Source organism: Bombina bombina, chromosome 11 (assembly GCF_027579735.1).
Source record: "Bombina bombina isolate aBomBom1 chromosome 11, aBomBom1.pri, whole genome shotgun sequence".
Classification (NCBI taxonomy): Eukaryota; Metazoa; Chordata; class Amphibia; order Anura; family Bombinatoridae; genus Bombina; species Bombina bombina.
The window spans coordinates 51,469,863-51,492,332 of record NC_069509.1 but is presented as its reverse complement, the minus strand read 5'-3'; the positions used below and the strand labels follow the sequence as shown (position 1 = coordinate 51,492,332).

Below are 22,470 nucleotides of genomic sequence, written 5' to 3'. Positions count from 1 at the left end.
GGAATCTGACGAGGGGGAAGTTATGCCAACTAACTTTCCCCACGTGTCAGACCCTTTGACTCCCGCTTAAGGGACTCACGCTCAAATTTCGCCAAGTACATCTAGGGCGCCCATAGCGTTTACTTTACAAGACATGGCGGCAGTCATGGATAATATACTGTCAGCGGTATTAGCCAGACTACCTGAACTTAGAGGTAAGCGAGATAGCTCTGGGGTTAGACGAAATGCAGAGCATACTGACGCTTTAAGAACCATGTCTGATACTGCCTCACAATATGCAGAAGCTGAGGAAAGAGAGCTTCAGTCAGTGGGTGATGTTAATGACTCAGGAAGATACCTGATTCTAATATTTCTACATTTAAATTTAAGCTTGTACACCTCCGCGTGTTGCTTAGGGAGGTTTTAGCTGCTCTGAATGACTGTGATTCCATTGCAGTGCCAGAGAAATTGTGTAGACTGGATAAATACTTGCAGTGCCGGTGTGTATTGATGTTTTTCCAATACCTAAAAGGTTTACAGAAATTATTAATAAGGAATGGGATAGACCAGGTGTGACGTTCTCTTCCCCTCCTATTTTTAGAAAAATGTTTCCAATAGACGCCACCACACGGGACTTATGGCAGACAGTCCCTAAGGTGGAGGGAGCAGTTTCTACTCTAGCAAAGCGTACTACTATCCCTGTCGAGGACAGTTGTGCTTTTTTAGATCCAATGGATAAAAAATTAGAAGGTTACCTTAAGAAAATATTTATTCAACAAGGTTTTATTCTACAGCCCCTTGCATGCATTGCCCCTGTCACTGCTGCTGCGGCGGCGTACTGGTTTGAGTCTCTGGAAGAGGCTTTACAGGTAGCGACTCCATTGGATGACATACTTGGCAAACTTAGAGCACTTAAGCTAGCCAATTCTTTTATTTCTGATGCCATTGTTCATTTGACTAAACTAACGGCTAAGAATTCTGGTTTTCTATACAGGCGTGCAGAGCGCTATGGATGAAATCATGGTCAGCTGACGTGACTTCAAAATCTAAGCTACTTAATACTCCCTTCAAGGGGCAGACCCTATTCGGGCCTGGTTTGAAGGAGATTATTGCTGATATCACTGGAGGAAAAGGTCATGCCCTTCCTCAGGACAGGTCCAAATCTAGGGCCAAACAGTCTAATTTTCGTGCCTTTCAAAACTTCAAGGAAGGTGCGGCATCAACTTCCTCTAATAATAAACAAGAGGGAACTTTTGCTCAATCTAAGACGGTCTGGAGACCAAACCAGACCTGGAAAAAAGGTAAGCAGGTCAAAAAAGCCTGCTGCTGCCTCTAAGACAGCATGAAGGAACAGCCCCCTATCCGGTAACGGATCTAATAGGGGGCAGACTTTCACTCTTCGCCCAGGCATGGGCAAGAGATGTTCAGGATCCCTGGGCATTGGAAATTATATCCCAGGGATATCTTCTGGACTTCAAAGCTCCCCCCCCCCAAAAGGGAGATTTCACCTTTCACAATTATCTGCACACCAGATAAAGAGAGAGGCATTCTTACACTGTGTATGAGACCTCCTAGTTATGGGAGTGAACAGGAACAGGGTTTTTACTCAAATCTGTTTGTGGTTCTCAAAAAAGAGGGAACCTTCAGACCAATTTTGGATCTAAAGAACTTAAACAAATTCCTCAAAGTTCCGTTGTTCAAGATGGAAACTATTCGTACCATCCTACCACTGATCCAGGAGGGTCAATATATGACTACAGTGGATCTAAAGGATGCTTATCTTCACATTCCAATACACAAAGATCATCATCGGTTTCTCAGGTTTGCCTTTCAAGACAGGCATTACCAGTTGTACCTCTTCCCTTTGGATTAGCTACAGCCCCAAGAATCTTTACAAAGGTTCTAGGGTCGCTTATGGCGGTCCTAAGGCCGCGGGGCATAGCAGTAGCCCCTTATTTAGACGACATCCTGATACAGGCGTCAAACTTCCAAATTGCCAAGTCTCATACGGACGTAGTACTGGCATTTATGAGGTCGCATGGGTGGAAAGTGAACGAGGAAAAGAGTTCTCTATCCCCACTCACAAGAGTTTCCTTTCTAGGGACTCTGATAGATTCTATAGAAATGAAAATTCACCTGATGGAGCCCAGGTTATCAAAGCTTCTAAATTCCTGCCGGGTTCTTCATTCCATTCCGTGCCCTTCGGTGGCTCAGTGTATGGAAGTAATCGGCTTAATGGTAGCGGCAATGGACATAGTGCTGTTTTCACGCTTACATCTTAGACCGCTGCAACTATGCATGCTCAGTCAGTGGAGCAGGGATTACACAGATTTGTCCCCTCAACTGAATCTGGACCAAGAGACCAGGGATTCTTTTCCCTGGTAGCTATCTCGGGTCCATCTGTCCAAAGGTATGACCTTTCGCAGGCCAGATTGGACAATTGTAACAACAAATGCCAGCCTTCTAGGTTGGAGTGCAGTCTGGAACTCCCTGAAGGCTCAGGGATTGTGGACTCAGGAGGAGTCTCTCCTTCCAATAAATATTCTGGAACTAAGAGCGATATTCAAGGCTCTTCAGGCTTGGCCTCAGTTAGCAACTCTGAGGTACATCAGATTTCAGTTGGACAACATCACGACTGTAGCTTACATCAACCATCAAGGGGGAACAAGAAGTTCCCTAGAGATGTTAGAAGTTCAAAAATAATTTGCTGGGCAGAGATTCACTCTTGCCACCTATTAGCTATCCATATCCCAGGTGTAGAGCACTGGGAGGCGGATTTTCTAAGTCGTCAGACTTTTCATCCGGGAGAGTGGGAACTCCATCCGGAGGTATTTGCACAACTGATTCATCGTTGGGGCAAACCAGAACTGGATCTCATGGCGTCTCGCCAGAACGCCAAGCTTCCGTGTTACGGATCCAGGTCCAGGGATCCCAAGGCGACACTGATAGATGCTCTTGCAGCGCCCTGGTCTTTCAACCTGGCTTATGTGTTTCCACCGTTTCCTCTGCTCCCTCGACTGATTGCCAAGATCAAGCAGGAGAGAGCATTGGTGATTCTGATAGCACCTGCGTGGCCACACAGGACCTGGTATGCAGATCTAGTGGATATGTCATCCTTTCCACCATGGTCTCTGCCTCTGAGACAGGACCTTCTACTTCAGGGTCCTTCCAACCATCCAAATCTAATTTCTCTGCGGCTGACTGCCTAGAGATTGAATGCTTGATTTTATCAAAGCGTGGCTTCTCCGAGTCAGTTATTGATACCTTAATACGGGCACGAAAGCCTGTCACTAGGAAAATTTACCATAAGGTATGGCGTAGATATCTTTATTGGTGTGAATCCAAGGGTTACTCATGGAGTAAGGTCAGGATTCCTAGGATATTATCTTTTCTCCAAGAAGGTTTGGAAAAAGGATTGTCAGCTAGTTAAGCATCTGGCAGATGTTCCAGACGTTCAGGCATTTTGTCAGGCTTTAGTTAGAATCAAGCCTGTGTTTAAACCGGTTGCTCCACCATGGAGCTTAAACTTGGTTCTTAAGGTTCTTCAAGAAGTTCCGTTTGAACCTCTTCATTCCATAGATATCAAACTTTTATCTTGGAAAGTCCTTTTTTTGGTAGCTATTTCCTCGGCTCGTAGAGTCTCCGAGTTATCTGCCTTACAATGTGATTCTCCTTATCTGATTTTTCATACGGATAAGGTAGTCCTGCGTACCAAATCTGGGTTTTTACCTAAGGTGGTATCTAACAAGAATATCAATCAAGAGATTGTTGTTCCATCCTTGTGTTTCACAATCTGGACGTGGTCCGTGCTTTAAAGTTTTTACTTACAAGCTACTAAAGATTTTCGTCAAACATCTGCTTGGTTTGTTGTCTTCTCTGGACAGAGGAGAGATCAAAAGGCTTCGGCAACCTCTCCTTCTTTTTGGCTAAGAAGCTTAATCCACTTAGCCTATGAGACTGCTGGACAGCAGCCTCCTGAAAGGATTACAGCTCATTCCACTAGAGCTGTGGCTTCCACTTGGGCCTTTAAAAATGAGGCTTCTTTTGAACAGATTTGCAAGGCGGCGACTTGGTCTTCACTTCATACTTTTTCAAAATTTTGCAAATTTGATACTTTTGCTTCTTCGGAGGCTATATTTGGGAGAAAGGTTTTACAGGCAGTGTTTCCTTCCATTTAAGTTCCTGCTTTGTCCCTCCCTTCATCCGTGTACTTTAGCTTTGGTATTGGTATCCCACAAGTAATGGATGATCCGTGGACTGGATACACCTTACAAGAGAAAACACAATTCATGCTTACCTGATAAATTTATTTCTCTTGTGGTGTATCCAGTCCACGGCCCGCCCTGTCATTTTAAGGCAGGTAATTTTTTAATTTAAACTACAGTAACCACTGCACCCTATGGTTCCTCCTTTCTCGGCTTGTTTTCGGTCGAATGACTGGCTATGACAGTTAGGGGAGGAGCTATATTGCAGCTCTGCTGTGGGTTTCGTCTTGTAACTTCCTGTTGGGAATGAGAATATCCCACAAGTAATGGATGATCCGTGGACTGGATACACCACAAGAGAAATAAATTTATCAGGTAAGCATAAATTGTGTTTTTTTCACCTGCTGAATAAAGTCAGAGTTGTTTTACTCTATCCTGGAGTTTGTGGATACTTTCAGCAGTTAGCCGGATTTTCAAGTATTCACGTAGTGTCCATAATGGCCACTAAGATAAAAATTAAAGTTTCATGATTCAGATAAAGCAGCAATTTAAAAAAAACCTTTCCAATATACTTCTATTATCAAAACGTGCACATTCTTTTTGTATGCACATTTCTTTAAACTCCAGTTCCTACTGAGCATCTGCAATAAGGCACACTATATACGTATATGCATTTTGAGATTGGAAATTAATGGGTGATGGAAAATTAAGATAAGTATAAAGTAAACTGTTTTCGCTCTAGCGGTAACCCACGGTAATCCAAACTTAGAATATCGCGTGCACATTCACGTATTCCCCCATAGAAGTCAATGGAGAAAAAAAGTGGAGAAAAAAAGTGGAGAAAAAACACATCACTCTCGCGCAAACACGATCACATATTCTCATTAGCGCTAAGCCGACATGAAAATATGAATATTTCAAATTCCAATGTTCTTCACATAACTAAATATGTTCTATTTATTCAGTAATAAATATTTCTACATATACAGTATCTGATGTTTTTTTGGTACAATATATATATATGATTATAGATATTTATGATTTTATATATAGGTATAGATATAGACAGATTTATATAGGAATAACTATTCATAAATAATTAGAACATATTCTTCTATGGTAAGATAATTGGAATATGAAATATTTACAGTAAATACATACTTAAAGTCGTTATTAAAATTAATATTGCATAAATATGTTTTTTCATGTTTTCATCGGCAAAGGGCTCCAATGCACTTATATATATGTCTATATACAGTATGTGTACATTTGTATTTATGTGTTTATATGTGTATATATGTCTGTAAATACATATATACACATATAAATACATACTGTACATACATATCGTACACATATATAAATACATATATGTGTATATATATATACACACAAATACAGTATATACACATACAAATACATATTTAGACATGTATATGTATGTATCTCTAAGTTAAAGGCCTTTGCCGGCTTTTTTTTCTAACACCCAAGATCTCATATCATTGAGCAATATTTTTTTTGGAATACTTTCTATTAGAAAGTTTTATTATAAGTGTAACTGTACTTTGTAATGTATTAAGTGGAAAGAGTCCACAGCTGCATTCATTACTTTTGGGAATAAGAACCTGGCCACCAGGAGGAGGCAAAGACACCCCAGCCAAAGGCGTAAATACTCCTCCCACTTCCCTCATCCGCCAGTCATTCTTTGCCTTTCGTCCCAGGAGGTTGGCAGAGAAGTGTCAGAAGTTTGTTTTGTCTCTTATGGAGAGTAGTACTCTTCGACATGGGACGGAGCTTTAAGTAATCCTATCAGTCTCTCAGTGAGGGCCTGGATGAAAGTTAGAGTCCGGAGATGCAGGAAGAGTCTTTATGCGAAACCATCCCAACTAATTTTTAACAGCTCCATAAGCAATCGGCATTGACAAGTTTCACTGCCTGCTTTCTTGACTTAAGTGGCAGAGGCAATGCTACTATCTGTCACACTTGAAGGACCGTGTTCCTGTTCCACGGCGTAGATTCCAGTAAGATCATTTCATGTTACTTTCATCATAATTGTATTGTATTGCAAATGTTTTCCCGAGAGACTACCACCTTGTGGGATTAACTATAACTCAGGGTCTCAGTGAGACTCCTTTTGTATCTTGGAATCAAGGGTTAATATCTCCTGACAGGGGTTATTGAACAGGGTTTTTTTTAATCATGTTTGTTATGTGATTCGACCTGCTTATGTGTAGTGTTACGTAGGCTCATGGCTTTGTGGAACATAACAGCCTTGGAAGTGACGTGGCCTTTGCAGTCGGAGCGCATTTTTCTGGACTGTACGGCCTACCTTGTGACCGGGCGTGGTCACGTTTTTGACTCTCCATTTCTGCATTCTTGACTGTGTGGCGGCGGAAAAAAATTCTGGTCGTCTGGTGCATAGGAGGTGGTGAGTGCCCCAGCCATTGTGGGTGTAAGGTGCCATTTCGATTTTTCTTATTTGGTCCATTTTCTTGTTTTCATATCCCAGTTAGGGAGGGTTCTGATGTTGAGATTGAAGTGGTCTAGGATTCAGATTGCACTTCTTGCGAAGAATATAAATCAGCCCAGATGACACATGACAGTCAGTTATGTTCCGTAGGCCATTTTAAAGGGCTCAATTCCTCGGGAACGGGGAATCAAGGGGCCGCTGAGCCATCCGCCTCTGGGGGTTCTGTCCCTCGAGTGGCGAGTTCCCTACCACTTACTGTTACTACACGTGCAGGTGACCCAGATTATACTTATCCTTTCCTGGATGGTGGTTTGTTCCCTCCGTAAATTGCAGCACGTTTCCGTATTCAAATTCTTATGGCGTTGCAGCTTCCAGATGTGTGCTTAAGATTATGTTTGTGTCCCAACATCCCAGGTCCCCAGGCATGGGGTGGCCCGTTCAGCTCTCCGGGGAGCGTCTGGTCCTGAGGCTCCGGCAGAGGTGTGCTGGGCTTTTCGATATAGACTGGCGCGCCTTCGTATTCTGCTTCGGCACGTTTTGGCGTTGTTAGAGGATCCCATCCTTAATGGATATAGGAGTTCTCAGTGTTCTACTTCGAATAGCTCACAGAATTAAATATAAAGGGATGAAGTCTGGTTATTGAGTATCCTTTCCAATCTGAGCTTGGATGAGCAGGGTTCCGTTGGGCTGGTCCTGCGGGTGTGTCTGTTCTCCTTGGGCGAAAAACCTACAGGTTGCCTTTTCCTTTATTTTAATCCGGTTAGGATGACTTTTCTTTGATGTAAAAGCTAATGTTTTGTTTTATACAGGTCTGGAATTGACACTCGTGATTTTGTAATCGCACTGGTTACTTCTACAGAAGTTGTTCTGGGGACGCATTTAGTCCTATGTTTGTCGTTTATTTCTCCCTCCCTGGGGGTGAATATTATGGCCTTTTCAGTAATGGCTAGGGCTTTCTGTCTTGAGGCCTATGTCAGACACATGGCGCCTGTTATGCCTGGCTGGTCCGGTTTGGGCGCTAAGTGATTGCATTATTATTTGTGTTTTTCTTATCTTGTTTTTACAAATGTCAGCTAAGCATTCTGAGAGGACTGGAGGGTCCGTGGGGCATGGGGGACTGGTTCAGTCCTCATCAGTCTTTCGAGCTGGTCGTCTGGGACTTGGTGGAGTTCCAGTGCATCACACTCTGTTGGTTCCGATTATATCGGGATTTGAGTTTCCTTCCCCGCCTGCGTTGAAGATTTTGAGGACTTAGGACCTCCTTGCCGCCGTTATGGGCGGTCTTGCCTTTCAAGGGCTATTGGAATTGTCCGTTTGGATTTGTTCCTTTTGAGGACACTTCCTTCGGGTCGAGATCTCTGGCTTTGTCCATTTTCTCTTAAAGCGGTTGAGGCCGCCTTATGGGCGGGCCTTGCGGTCTTTCCTACTCTGGGAGTTAGTCGATCCTTATGAGGAATAATAGACTAATCTCCTTATCCTGGCTCCGTCTGGCGGTTGTTTCCAAGGTTTGGGATGCTATGCATTCTTTCTGCATGAATGTAGCCCTCTGGTTTTATACTCTGAGGAGTTTATGGAGCCTAGCCTTTGTTAACTCACTCTTCGGGTGACTTTGTTCCCGACATTTCCCCCTAGTTTTGGAAGTTTGAGTGTTGTACGCCTTGTCTTGATCTTTCTGGGCCTTAGTCGGCTGGTCTGATTAGTGGTTAGCTCTATGGTTTCACTACCTTTTTTTCATGACTGTCAGTATATTTATAAAAATCTTAGCAGTATTCTCCAAACAATGTGTGAGTATATGGCAGGGAATATATTTAACAATCTTTCTTTAGACTGAACCCACAATCAATATACTTCTACTAAGACAACATAATTAATATAAATATCTGAATTCTTTATTATTAGTAAATAACTATGAACATGTTGATACACAAATATTTGTGAGAATTAGAATATGAGTCAACACTATATGCGTTTAAAACCGTTCAAATAGGCTATGCAACATTCATAAAAATCTATCTTATTCACAGTAAAAGTTCACCCTGTTAGTACAATGAGATTCTAAGATCTTTAACAACTAAATACCCAAGCAATACAATTCTAACAGCGCTAATTTAAACAATAGGACAGTCTATACTTTTTTACCAAGCTCATAAAAGTTTACCTTTAAAGCTAGCCCGATTTACAATATCCTTTCATTCAAAATTAACACAATGAGACTAAAATATCACAGCTACTAATATCCAGCAATACAATTCTAATTAGGGTATTAAAGTACATATATTCTTACAGTGGACAAATGCTTTAAATGAATTCCTTAGGGTACAAAAATAAACTTTTAACACTACACAGGCTTATGAAATGCTAACTTGAAATACAAACTGCTTCTTTAAATCTGCTTAACTACAATTTGACTATGATATTATCAATAACCTTTGTTTAAAATATTAAAGTTAGAAATCATACATCACCAGTCTGAACCAAATTGTAATTCAATATTTTCTATAATATCTTAGATCTCCTCATTTGAAGGAAAAGTTATTTTGCATAGATCAGGGTTAGGGTACAAAAATAAACTTTTAACACTACACAGGCTTATGAAATACTAACTTGAAATACAAACTGCTTCTTTAAATCTGCTTAACTACAATTTGACTATGATATTATCAATAACCTTTGTTTAAAATATTAAAGTTAGAAATCATACATCACCAGTCTGAACCAAATTGTAATTCAATATTTTCTATAATATCTTAGATCTCCTCATTTGAAGGAAAAGTTATTTTGCATAGATCAGGGTTAGTATTTCAGCTCCTTGCTTGAATGACTGTGTCCCAAGTATGCTCACCAGTTATCAGTCACCAGGGTAAGCAATCACCAAAAAAACTCTCCTGCATTTAACCTTCCTGTTTTATAATCATTAGAGATCTGGTTTGGTTACGCCCACACGGAAACCTTGTCTCGGATTGGCCCTTTGAAATTTCATTTTTAAAACAGCCAAAAAGCCTTCTGGCTGTAGTTCTCGCATTGCAACACCGGGGGGCAGTATGACAATACATACAGATTCACTTTTAACCAACATTTCTAGCATTTAAAATATTTCTTTAAAATGGGTAATAACTGTCATAATTTCCTTACATTATTAAGTTATATGTTTATATGTATTGTATTATATCACCTTTTTTTTTATTCTGATCAATTTGACATGAAACACAGTATTTTATATTAAAGCAATTTATATTGCTAACTATTCAAGATTAATGGCATTTAAACTCCTGATATATTGCATTTGTGCAAATACAGCATGTAACATTTCTGTGTATTTCTTCCTGAATATATGAATCTTGTCTATGTAGATCTGAAATAAAATATAAATGTTAATAATCACTTCTCTTTAGGTCCATAAACATCTATTCACATTCTTAAAAACACAGAGGTTAAGATATTTTATGCTTTCAAAATATATATGTGTATATATATATATATATATATATATATATATATATATATATATATATATATACATTCACTTCTATGCAGTATCTTGTATTTATCATCTTTTTAGCTCCATCTGGAAAATAGGAAAGCATGTTATATATCATCCAAACATGGGACTATCACAATTGCTATTCAATCTATACAGATTTCAATCTATCTCCCAGATATATATTCAATATAGTCTGGGGCATTATTTGATATGTTTATCTGCAAAATTATCAATGTAGTTATTATTTATTTTTCAAAATGTATTTATCTTTATTTATGCTGTCTTTTAGCAATGGTTCCCAAGAGTATAATTTAAAGCATGTGTTTTCACTGTGTGTTATCCTCCCCAGACGCAATGTCTAACATTTTGTATATTCAAGTGTCATCGTTGCACAGCAGGGCTCATTTGCACCTGAGATAGCTGTTAAAGTTAAATAAGCCAAATGTTTATTTCCCTCACTGGGGTGTTGAGAATAATTTTTGCATACTAAATGGGGGAAGAGCTGAACATGAGTTTGCACTTCCAATTAAGAACAAATGCTTCCCTTTTGTTTCTTGGGACATCCTGTCTGCAATTTTAGTCTTGAGATATGCTCAGTGGGGGGAGAATTAACCATGATTGAAGTCAGTTTGTCTGAAAGAAATGAATTATTTTCTACTGACCAGTCAGATCTGAATAAATATATATATTTATTAACCTTAAAATATAAGATTAAAATATATATTTATTAACCTTACATATACCTTGACATGACCTTATCTGGCATTCCTTCCAAAAAATTTTGATTCTATGTCTAGTTCAGGAGCTCTAGCTCTCCAGGACTTATGGTCTCGCTAGTTGAGCTACTAGCTGCATGGCCAGGAGTTATGTGTGTTTAGGCTCCTGATGGCCTGCTTTGTTATTGAACGATATGTGCTTTCCTCTTGTGGAGTTCCCTTTCATAGTCATCAGTGGGGCCTGGATGTTTTTAATTAGGGTCAGTTTATGGCTTCGGTCTTGTGAGCATGTGCACTGTTCTTTATCTGTGCCCTCCCTTGGGGGGGTTTGCCTTTCTTAAAGAGGTGAGGTTTTCCTCTCTCTGGATGGTTGTCCTGTCCTGTGTGCAGGTGGTTGGAACAGGGGTTTATCCTGTAAGAGAGTGGTCCACTTTTCTGGAATTGTTCTGTTCCGTTTATGGTTTTGCAGTCTCCATGTTAGATCTCATAGTTACGCCTATCTTTATGGGGCTCTCCTTCGGAGTACCTATTGTAGGTGCTGTGCTGAGACTGCCATAGAGTATTGGGCTAGATTTCATAGAGCTTCTGTCTTTTTCTGCCCATCTCTATGAGGTCCTCCTTTGGAGTACCTGTTTTGTAGGTGCTTTTCGAAGGCACCGTGCTCTGTTGGGGTGTCTGAGGCCATCCCATTGCCCCCTTTTATCTGGGAGCTAGTGGTTGGGGTACTTTCTGTCCCTTGTCTTCCAGACCTGTAGGTTGCTTGGGTTGGTCCGGTGTTGGAATAGGATCTGAGATATGTTGTTTATCTGGAGGTATGGTGAGCCTCTTTGAGGTCCTGGGCTCCTTGTTGGTCCTGATTCGTGTGTTGGCCTTGCAGCTTTGGATAACCTACGGTGTACCCACTAATTAGTGGATGTTAGCAGTCTGTCGGTAGTGTTGGTTATCTATCTTTGGCTGTTTTTTACTTGTCTGCAAGTATTTTATTTTCAAAGTCATCCTTGTATGACCGCAGCATGTGGTATTCAGAGGTTGTGTCTCTGGGTTTGATGCACGTGTTGGTTGGGAATATTTTGATATTCAGAGTTCCTGGGGACTTGTAACTACGGTTTCAGGGTTTTTTTCGGGGCGGTTGCTCTGTTTTTTCTGAGAGATTTTCTTCTCTGTTCTGTTTCCCGGTTTCAACTTTATGGTTCTGTACAGTTTGGGGTCTGGGTGTTGCCTTCCTTTGTTTCAGGACCCCTTAGGGTCCCTGTGAGCTTGGCTCTTTTTTTGGGTTTTTCCTTTTAAATCTTATTGCCACCTGTTTAGGGTCTTCTGAGAATCCTTGTTTGTTCCTCTATGTCCTCTCCCTTTTGGGAGTTTTCGGTTGTCTTTCCTCTTTCTCTGTAAGGGTGTGTGGTTGAGGATCGACTTTTGGGCAATGGTGTCTCCTGGAGGAGTGTTGGCTCAGTCGAGTCTGTTCCTGCAGTCTCTAGTAGAGCTTGTGGACTGTCTGCGGGTCAGTGTCCTGGGGTATTTTTTTTTTTCAAATGTTTTCTTGGCTTCGGACGAAGCAGTAATTTTGTTGGGTTGTGTTTTCAGGCCTGGTGCCTTCAGAGTGGGCCACCTTTTGTACCCTCCCGTTTTAGCATTCAGTGTCCTCTATAGCTTGGATATTGTTTTCCCAAAAGTAATGAATGCAGCTGTGGACTCTTTCCATTTATGAAGAAAAGCATAAATTATGCATACCTGATAATTTTCTTTTCTTCAGATGGAAATAGTCCACAGCTCCCCGTCCGTGTTTTTATGTGGGGCGGCCATAATTTTTTGTTCTTCTGGCACCTTTTCACCCTGATATTTCTTCTACTGTTCCTTGTTCCTCGGCAGAATGACTGGGGGATGAGGGAAGTGGGAGGAGTATTTAAGCCTTTGGCTGGGGTGTCTTTGCCTCCTCCTGGTGGCCAGGTTCTGAATTTCCCAAAATTAATGAATGCAGTAATGAAAATTATCAGGTAAGCATAATTTATGTTTTTGATGTGTTTTGTGCAACTTTTTATTTTCGCAAAACAGTTAACCACAGCTCTGAGAACGCGGTAACGATTCTAGTTTAAATCGCGATTGTGGTCACTTTCAACTTGTTATATAAGCGGTAGGCCCGATAAGCGCAAACCCTCGCGATATACCCCTTATCGCTAGGGTGAAAATGATTGCTCTCCGCTTGTAACCTAGCCTTTTGTATTTAACTGAATAGAAAAAAAGTAATATTTCAATATAGCACCATCAAGTACATGAGTTTATGGCAAAGGTGTTTGTTTAAAGCCCATAAAACTGATATGCTAACTACAGTGGCAATATAGTTAGTGTAAATCATATTATATGAATTAATATATTAAATCAATATGGTGCAGAACCAAAATAAATAATTCACAATAACACGCAAAAGAAAGACACTCAAATCCCCAGTGTCTTTAAAAAGAAAAGGAATTCAGCATATTCTACCTACCTATTCCTGTCTCCATTTTTGAGAATGGGAGATGAAAGAAGTCTATCAGAAAACAGCCTTTGAGGATAATGTTAATGTTTGGCTGCACTATTGGGACAATATTCTTGTCCTTGGGGAAGGTTCCCTTGAATCTTTGAATTCTTTTGTAGTAAATGTGAATATAAATGCATACAAAATAACACTTACATTCCAAGCCAGTATTATTGAGATATCTTTTATAGATATCCTAATAAGGAAAGAGGGCAATAAAAATTGCTACTGAAAAACTATCACAAGAGTACAGCTACAAATAGCTTATTACTAGCCTCGAGCCATCATCCGTATCATCTAAAGAAAAAGATACCTAAGGGCCAGTTCCTATAGCTACATAGAAACTGTTCCTCAGGGGTCAAGTATGAGAAGCATGCAAGTGAGATGCAACCACGTTTTTCTAGATAGGGGCTATTCAAAAATAGGGCTAAGGTTGAGGCTAGAAAGACAGAGAGGGATAAACGTTTGTATTCCAAATAAACAGCACCCTCCTCACAGGTCAGACTTATTACTAAATGTAACTGTCATTGGAATATGCTTCAAAATGTGGTTAAGAAACATTGGCACTTGATAACTAGAGATGATGAGTTTGTAGGTATAAGACCCTCCACAGAAGCAAGGAGAGTTCCAGGTCTATGTGATAAACTGGTACATAGTAGTTTTGTGTCTAAACCAGAGCCTACAAATTGGTTAAGCAAACAACTCCCCCTGTGCTTGATGCACGACTTGTAAATATATGGTTAAGCCCAAGAGTTTCTTATTTAGAGAAGGTTAAAGCTTCACAATTAGATATTTTATCAATTGCTATACAGAGGGTGTAGCATATGCTGCTCTTGTCCTAGATTTTACGTTGTTAAAGGGACAGTCTACCCTAAAATTATTATTGTTTAAAAATATAGATAACGCCTTTACTACCCATTCCCCACCTTTGCACAACTAACATTGTTATATTAAAATAAACCTTTTTAACATTTAAACCTCTAAATTTCTGCCTGTTTCTAAGCCACTAAAGACAGTCTCTTTCACATGCTTTTTAATTAGCTTTTCACAAGAGACTGCTAGTTCATTTGGGCCATATAGATAACATTGTGCTCATCCCCAGGTAGTTATTTAAGAGTCTTGCACAACACAGCAATAATTGGCTAAAATGCAAGTCAATAGATAATAAATAAAAAGTCATGTGATCAGGGAGCTGTCAGAAGATGCTTAGATACAAGGTAATCACAGAGGTAAAAAGTGTTTTAATATAACTGTGTTGGTTATGCAAGACTGGGGAATGGGTAATAAAGGGATTATCTATCTTTTAAAACAATAAAAATTCTATAGTAGACTGTCCCTTTAATACTAAACGGTTGTTCAAAGATAGGAAAGGAGAGCATATAGGGATGATATTGTGGATAAAGCTTCTATCAGCAGTGTAGCAAGGCATTGTAATGAGTTTCACAATGCAAAACCTGACACTTTAACGTTCATAGGAATTGATAAAGGTAATATACATGGTCATGGTGGGGACCAAGACAAATGTCTATTACAGAAGGAGTCTAAATGGGTATTTAGGTTCTCTACATTACAGCCTGTTCGTTTAAACGAAAACCTTAAAGGGACAGTCTAGTCAAAATTAAACTTTCATGATTCAGATAGGGCATGCAATTTTAAACAACTTTCCAATTTACTTCTATTATCTAATTTGCTCAATTCTTTAGATATCCTTTGTTGAAGAAATAGCAATGCACATGTGTGAGCCAATCACACAAGGCCTTTATGTGCAGCAACCAATCAGCAGCTACTGAGCATATCTAGATATGCTTTTCAGCAAGTGATATCAAGAGAATGAAGCAAATTAGATAATAGAAGTAAATTAGAAAGTTGTTTAAAATGACATGCTCTTTGTAAATCACAAAAGAAAAAAATTGGGTTTCATGTCCCTTTAATTTTGCCAGCTTTTTGTCATTTTGGTTTGGCTACAACACTGGTTTTGAAACCTGTTCTCACGTCTCCCTAACAGGCCACATTTTGAGGATATCTGAACTGGAGCACAGGTGAAATAATCAGCTGATTAGTAACCATGGTTATTTTACCTGCTCTCATCCAAGGTAATCCAGAAAACCTGGCCTGTTGGGGAGGCCTGAGGCAGGTTTGAAAACCAGTGGGCTATGATGTCTATTTAAGAAATAAATACATTTAGTATAAATAATTGAAAATAATTATGCCCTCCCACTTATGTGTAAATTGCCCCTGTAGTTGGACCTAAATACCAGTCCACATCTATATAAATAATGTTCTATTATATAATGCTTGTACTTACTATGTATCTGTGAATGTGTTTTTAAATCCTTGTCTTTGGGATCAAACAAGGTTCTTTCCCTTTAAGCCTCTTTATGATATTGCAACAGTCAATCTTAAAGGGACATAATACTCATATGCTAAATCACTTGAAAGTGATGCAGTATAACTGTAAAAAGCTGACAGGAAAATATCACCTGAGCATCTCTATGTAAAAAAGGAAGATATTTTACATCACAATCTCCTCAGCTCAGCAGAGTAAGTTCTGTGTAAAAAGTTATACTCAGCTGCTGCCCAGCTGCAGGTAAAAAAAAATAAAAAATGAAGAAATGAACAGCAGCCAATCAGCATCAGCAGTGCTGAGGTCATGAACTCTTTTACTGTGATCTCATGAGATTTCACTTAAAGTGAAGGTAAACTTTGGTGAATGAAAGCCCTTTTTAAAAAAATACTATTAAAACAGGGGCACTTTCATTCATCAAAGTTTACAAAGCAGCCGTTTTGATTAAAAACTTAACTTTTTTTCTTATCACAGCCAGAGCAGCTTTCCCCTCCTGGAAATCCTCTCTTCACATGTCAGCAATGACTAATCCGGCTTTCTCCAATCACGGCTTTCCCCCCAGGGTAGTCATTGCCTGAGGCCATGCTGTGATTGGAGGAAGCCTGATTAGTCATTGCTGATGTGTGAAGAGAGGATTTCCAGGAGGGGGAAGCTGCTCTGGCTGTCAAAAGAAAAAAGGTAAGTTTTTAATCAAAATGACTGCTTTGTAAACTTTGATGAATGAAAGTGCCCCTGTTTTTAATAGTATTTTTAAAAAACGGGCTTTCATTCATCAAAGTTTACCTTCACTTTAACTCTCATGAGATTTCATAGTAAACTTCCTTAAACTGAATAGGGAATTAATATGAGTGTGCATGAGGCTCACTCCCTTGGCTGTCCCAGGACAGACATACTGATTTGCTGCTTAAAGTCCTTTGCAATGGGTTTTGAATACTTAGGACATTTTGAGGTAAAATATCTTTCTTTTTTACATAGAGATGTTCGGGTGATATTTTCTAGTCAGCTTTTTACAGCTATGCTGCATCACTTTCAAGTCTTTCAACATTTGGGTATTATGGCCCTTTAATGATTAATGTAGCTAATGCGTCAAATTTGAGCGAATTGCATGTATTTTATCACACATTTATGTATTGTATTGTTACCCCCCTTAATAGTGCTATGAACTGTTGCAGCCATAGAAGAGAGACTAGAAACAATGTGCATGTGGTGCAGAGTTCTGCATTAAAAAGGATAAGCAGTTTACAAGGACTTTAAAGGGACATTTAAGTCAAAATAAACTTTTATGAATAAGATAGAGCAGCAGTTTTAAGACACTTTCCAATTTACTTCCATTATCAAATTTTGCACAGTCTTTTTATATTCACACTTTCTGGGGAACAAGATCCTACTAACATGTGCACAAGCTCACAGGGTATACGTATACTAGTCTGTGATTGGCTGATGTGTGTCACATGATACAAGGGGCCGAAAAATGGGAGAAAAATTTAATTTGTCAGAAAAAAAATCTACTGCTTATTTGAAATGCAGTGTAGGTTGTTAAATCATTGTCTTTTTATTATGCAATTCTACTGATTGAGGTGTCCTTTAACCAAATTGCTCTATATCACTGGTTTTCAAACCTGTCCTCAGGCCTCTCCCTAACAGGCCAGATTTTCAGGATTACCTTGGGTGAGAGCAGATAAAATAACCATGTTTACTAATTACCTGTGCCCAGTTTAAGAGATCCTCAAAATGTGGCATGTGGACAGGTTTGAAAACCAGTGATCTATATGTTACACGTATAGTGTTTTCACCTCAGCCATGGTTTCCTGGACACTTATGAGTTACACTGTCACATGCTGCAGGGTGTGCAGAGGGGAACATGAATTTCAACCCTGGACAGCACACAAATAGTGACACTGGACAGCACTATTCATGTTCCCCTCTGCACACCCTGCAGCATGTGTAACTCATAAGTGTCCAGGAAAATATGGCTGAGGTGGCAACCATCTATACATGAGGTCTATTTAGCAGCTGTTCTAAATTGGTGCTTTATTGATTTATTTTGCATTTTGAGAGAGGAAATGAGGCGGTCAGCATTGCAAGAAAAGAGAGAAGAAATCTCTCAAACTGAGAGCATTGGAGGAGCAGATGGGGGATAGAGACTGGGAACAAGGAAGAGGAAGGTGGAGTAGAAAAGGAAACTGAAAACACAGGCGATGTCCTGACAATATGATATGGGCAAATGGGGCAGAAAAGAAAGTAGAACGTGGGTCGGAGATATGAGAGTTGTAGAGGGAGGAAGATCTAACAGCAGCACTTGGGTGACAGATACCGAGAAGCAACAAGCTTGCAAGAGCGAGAAAACGGGAGATCAGCATTGATTTGAGGATAGAAAAATTATGGTTGATGGGAGAGGGCGGTAGAAAAATATTTTTGGTAATATTAGAGGTGAGAAGTAAAAAAACAGCCCGGATAGCAGGTAATGGGGTACACAGGTTTTAAAGTAAAGACCTTGTAATTTCTTGAAAAGGGGGCAAAATAAATAATTAAAATGTAATACTAAGTTGTTCTACTGCCCATAATTAAAGGGACATTAAACCCAATTTTTTTTCTTTCATGAGTTAGATACAGCAAACAATTTTAAAGAACTTTACCATTTACCTCCATTATCTAATTTGCTTCATTATCTTTGTACCCTTTATTGAAGAAGCAGCAATATGCTACTGGGAGCTAGCTGAACACAGGTGGGATATGACGTTAGGCATATATGTGCAGCCACCAATCAGCAGCTCCTGAGCCTACCTAACCATGCTTTTCAACAAAGGATACCAAGTGAAGGAAACAAATCAGAAAACAGAAGTAAATTGAACATTTTCTTTAAAATTGCATGTTCTGAATCATGAAAGAAAATTGTGGGTTTTATGTCCCTTTGAACATTTTGTATCACAATCTCAAAGTGTTTACTGTCCCTTTAAAGTAGAAAATGAATAGAGAAAGCAGAGTTAGAATAAATCAGTGAGGGTAATGGGACAAGTAGCAGAGAGTACAGGGGGTACCAGGGCTGGCAGCAAGGGGGCCAGGGATAGCAGATGATGAAGTGCTCTGAATAAAACAGAGAAAGAATGTATATGTAAGACAGGAGTGATGAAACATGAGGGGAGGAGGGTTAGGACTTAGAAGTGTGTGGGAGAGAATATATATAAAGCTGGAGAAATCCAGGGCCACTGGGCACACTGAGGAACCTACACCTGCTGGAAGAGGACTTGGCACAGCTGGTAAAGTGCTTCTCACTACTGCTCGGGACACTGTTACACGGGACAGCTGCAGCATTTAGATGGTCACCTACACTCTGGTACTTGGAGCTGTTTGCAAATACTGGGTGTAAATTCCTTATCTTCTATGCTATTTAAATAACATAGGAATATCTATCTGCTATTTACAATTCTTCTAAGATTGTTTTGCACAAGAAAAAGATCAGTCATTTTGAAACTGTTAACTGTGTGTGAGCCTTGTGACTGTGAGATGCTCTGCATGTGACTGTGTAGCAGGTTATCACTAGGTATATGAAATTATTTATAGCTTTGTAGTTGTGTGAGCTTTATGAGGGTTTTTAGTTTTAAAATATTCTTTGGCTGCTGCTGATTTCTGGATTTAAACAATATGAAATAGTCTGCATGTCTGTATTTAGGAGATGCTCTGCATATCTTTAGTTAGCTCATATGTTCTAAAAACCTTTAAATACTGTATATAATGTGCCCTTTCTTTCTCTTCTTCTATTAAATATTGCTAAAGTTTTTAATCTATAGGGAATTATGAAAGTATCTTAATTGTGATGTGAAGTGTCCTGGGCAGACCTAATTTGTTTCAGATGCTGTGTATGTGAGATGTTTTCTAGTTTTTCTTTTGTAGGGGTCTGAGGAGATTTTTAGCTGTATGAGATACTCTGCAGGTGTTTGGGTTTGAGAAATGTTCTTCAGATTTTCAGTTGCATGAAATAATCTGCAGGTTTGAACCTGTATTAAATATTTTGCATAATTTTAATTGAAGGATAAAACAGTAGTTTTTTGGGAGAATTATTATGCAGATCTTGTTTGTTATTCTATAGATCTGTAGCTGCTGATCAATCGTGTCATATGCTCTGTATGTCTTTAGATGTGTAAGGTGCATGATGTCCTGTCCATCTCTAAATACCCCAAGTAAGCCAAGTAGGGGGTGCATATAAAGCATATAGAGGTATTTATGTATTTGTTTGCTATGTTCTGCAGATACTAATTATATCAGCTGCTCTGCAATTCTTTACAGCTGTTAGTTCCACGAGGGATCATAATATCCTAGGGTTTCACTCTCAGCTATGTGTCCCACAGATTTAGAGAAGAGGACGAGACAAGAATCCTAAATTGAACCATTATTTTTTTTTCCTAATTATCCTATAGTATAGATAGATAAATATTAATATACATTTATAAATACATTTAGCAGAAGCTAACACATGCTGATAGAAAATATATTAGATAAATAGATAATAGACAGACACAATAGATAAAATAGATAGATGATGGACAGACAGATGTTGTTTGCTGTATTTATTTGCATTTAAATACAATTCATTAAGGAGTTCACATGAAATTAAAATAAAATGTAATACATCTCCTATAAAATAAACTGTGGATTCCTGCCCTATATCTAGATTTATGAGATGATTTACAGCTATATGTGTGTTGTTCTGCAAGTCTATGTGTTTGGGATGCTCTGATATGATGTTCTGCATGATATTGACCACCCTAAAAACACAACAGGTAATGAATGACAACTTATATTTTCTTTAACGAATTGATGTACTGCAGCTGCCTATGAGATGCTCTGCATGTCTGTAATTGTAGGAGATTTATTGTGATGTTATAATATGAAGGTGTCAGTGTCAAACTGAATTTGAGGATGGAAAATTAATTGGCATAATTATCTTTATCTATAAACATAACATTTGTTATATAGCAAGGTGTTAGTGATACAGTGTAATACTGACTATTATTATTTGTGCATGGTACATGGGGGTCTGGGGATTTGTTTTACCCTAAAGTTAAAAAAAAAGAAAAAAAAGAAAAGATGAATAATAATATGTTTTAGGGTTCCTTTTGGAATTCTGCAGTTTAAACTGTAATTAAAACTAAGTGAACTTTATTAAATTGAAACTGAGACATGAGTTATTAGATTTAAAGCCAGGTGATGGTTAACTCCATCACTACCAGAGGGGGCTGCAGGACCATTTCATATGACGTTTTAATTACAAAAACAAAACAAAGAAACAAGTACAGTAATGTTCTTGCTGTAACATTTAAAATGCAACATTCACAAGAAGCCAGTAGTAAATCTTCTGTTTATTAATCTGGTATTTTTTTATGCCCTGCAGTTTCCTACAGTATAAAATGTTCTGTAGCGCTCTGTTTGGGTGAGATGCTCTGCAGCTCTTCAGCTGTATGAGATATGTTATAGCTCTATGTCTATAAAACATGCTCTGCAGCATTCTGTTTGGGTGAGATGCTCTGCAGCTCTTCAGCTGTATGAGATATGTTATAGCTCTATGTCTATAAAACATTCTCTGCAGCTTTCTGTTTGGGTGAGATGCTCTGCAGCTCCGGCTGTATGAGATATGTTATAGGTCTATGTCTATATAACATGTTCTGCAGCTTTCTGTTTGGGTGAGATGTCCTGCAGCTCCTCAGCTGTATGAGATATGCTATAGGTCTATCTGTATAAGATGTTCTCTAGCTCTCTGGGTGAGATGTTCTGCAGATTATCATCTGTATGGGAAATGCTATGTGTCTTTATAAGATGTCCCGTAGATGTGTTTAGATGAAATGTTCTGCAGCACTCTGTTTTGGATATTTTGCAGGTTCCTATCTGTACTAATCTGCAAGAGTTTTTCTGTGTGATGATCTGTAAATCGTTGTGCAATGTAGCAATGTGTACAGGGTATTGTGCAGGTTTATGTAAAACAAGATGTCCTGCAGAATGATATATATTTAGATGTGATGTTCTGTAACTGTCTATGGAATATTATACAGATAAAAGACGTGTGATATTTTCTACAGGAATTTCTCTACATGGGATACTTTTCCTAGTCTCTTTTTGTAATGCATGTTCTGTAGATCTGTGTGTGAGATGTTCTGCAGATCTCCGAGACATTCTGCTTGTCTGTCTGAAAGAAATACTCTGCAAATTCTTATATACAAGGTTTATTTTCAAGTTCTGTCCAATGCTCTGCGTATAAGTTGTGTATTCGTTAGATGGAAGTTAGTTTCTGCAAGACTCATGGTTTGTGAGATGTTCTGCAGACGTCTAATTGTGTGGCAGATATGTAATATTATGAGTTCTTTATAGCCATGCTCTTCTGTTTCCATCAATGTTCTGCAAGTCTGTAGCAGCATGAGATGCTTTACATTTCTAGTTGTGTGAGATGATCTGCTGTGTTTAGGTGTATTGGATAATCTGGAGTTGTTTATTTCTGCATCTGTTCAGCTATACTGGTGGTTATGGAAATCATTTCATCTAATGGTGATTACTTCTCTGAAATTCTCCAAATGCTTGTAATCTTCTGCAAGTCATGAGATACTCTGCAGGTTTATTGTTATATTAGATTATCCCGCGGAGCTATGCAAATAGTGATGAAGTTCTACAGGTGTCTCGCTGTAGGAAATGTTCTTTATTTCTCTAGGTGCTCTCAGCATCTCTCCAGGTATAAATCGTAGGTTGTACAGGGATTCGCAGTAATTCTTTATACTTG

General features: G+C 39.0%; 1 protein-coding gene across 1 annotated transcript in view; it reads left to right on the top strand.

Moving 5' to 3' along the window:
* Window positions 1-22,470, top strand: part of LOC128641659 (glucagon receptor-like) — a 148,200-nt gene that overhangs the window by 30,738 nt on the left and 94,992 nt on the right. Inside the window, exons 2-3 of the mRNA XM_053694193.1 lie at window positions 7,069-7,199; window positions 7,464-7,593. Of these exons, the coding sequence (XP_053550168.1) occupies window positions 7,069-7,199; window positions 7,464-7,593 (261 nt within the window). The remainder of the gene's footprint in view (window positions 1-7,068; window positions 7,200-7,463; window positions 7,594-22,470) is intronic.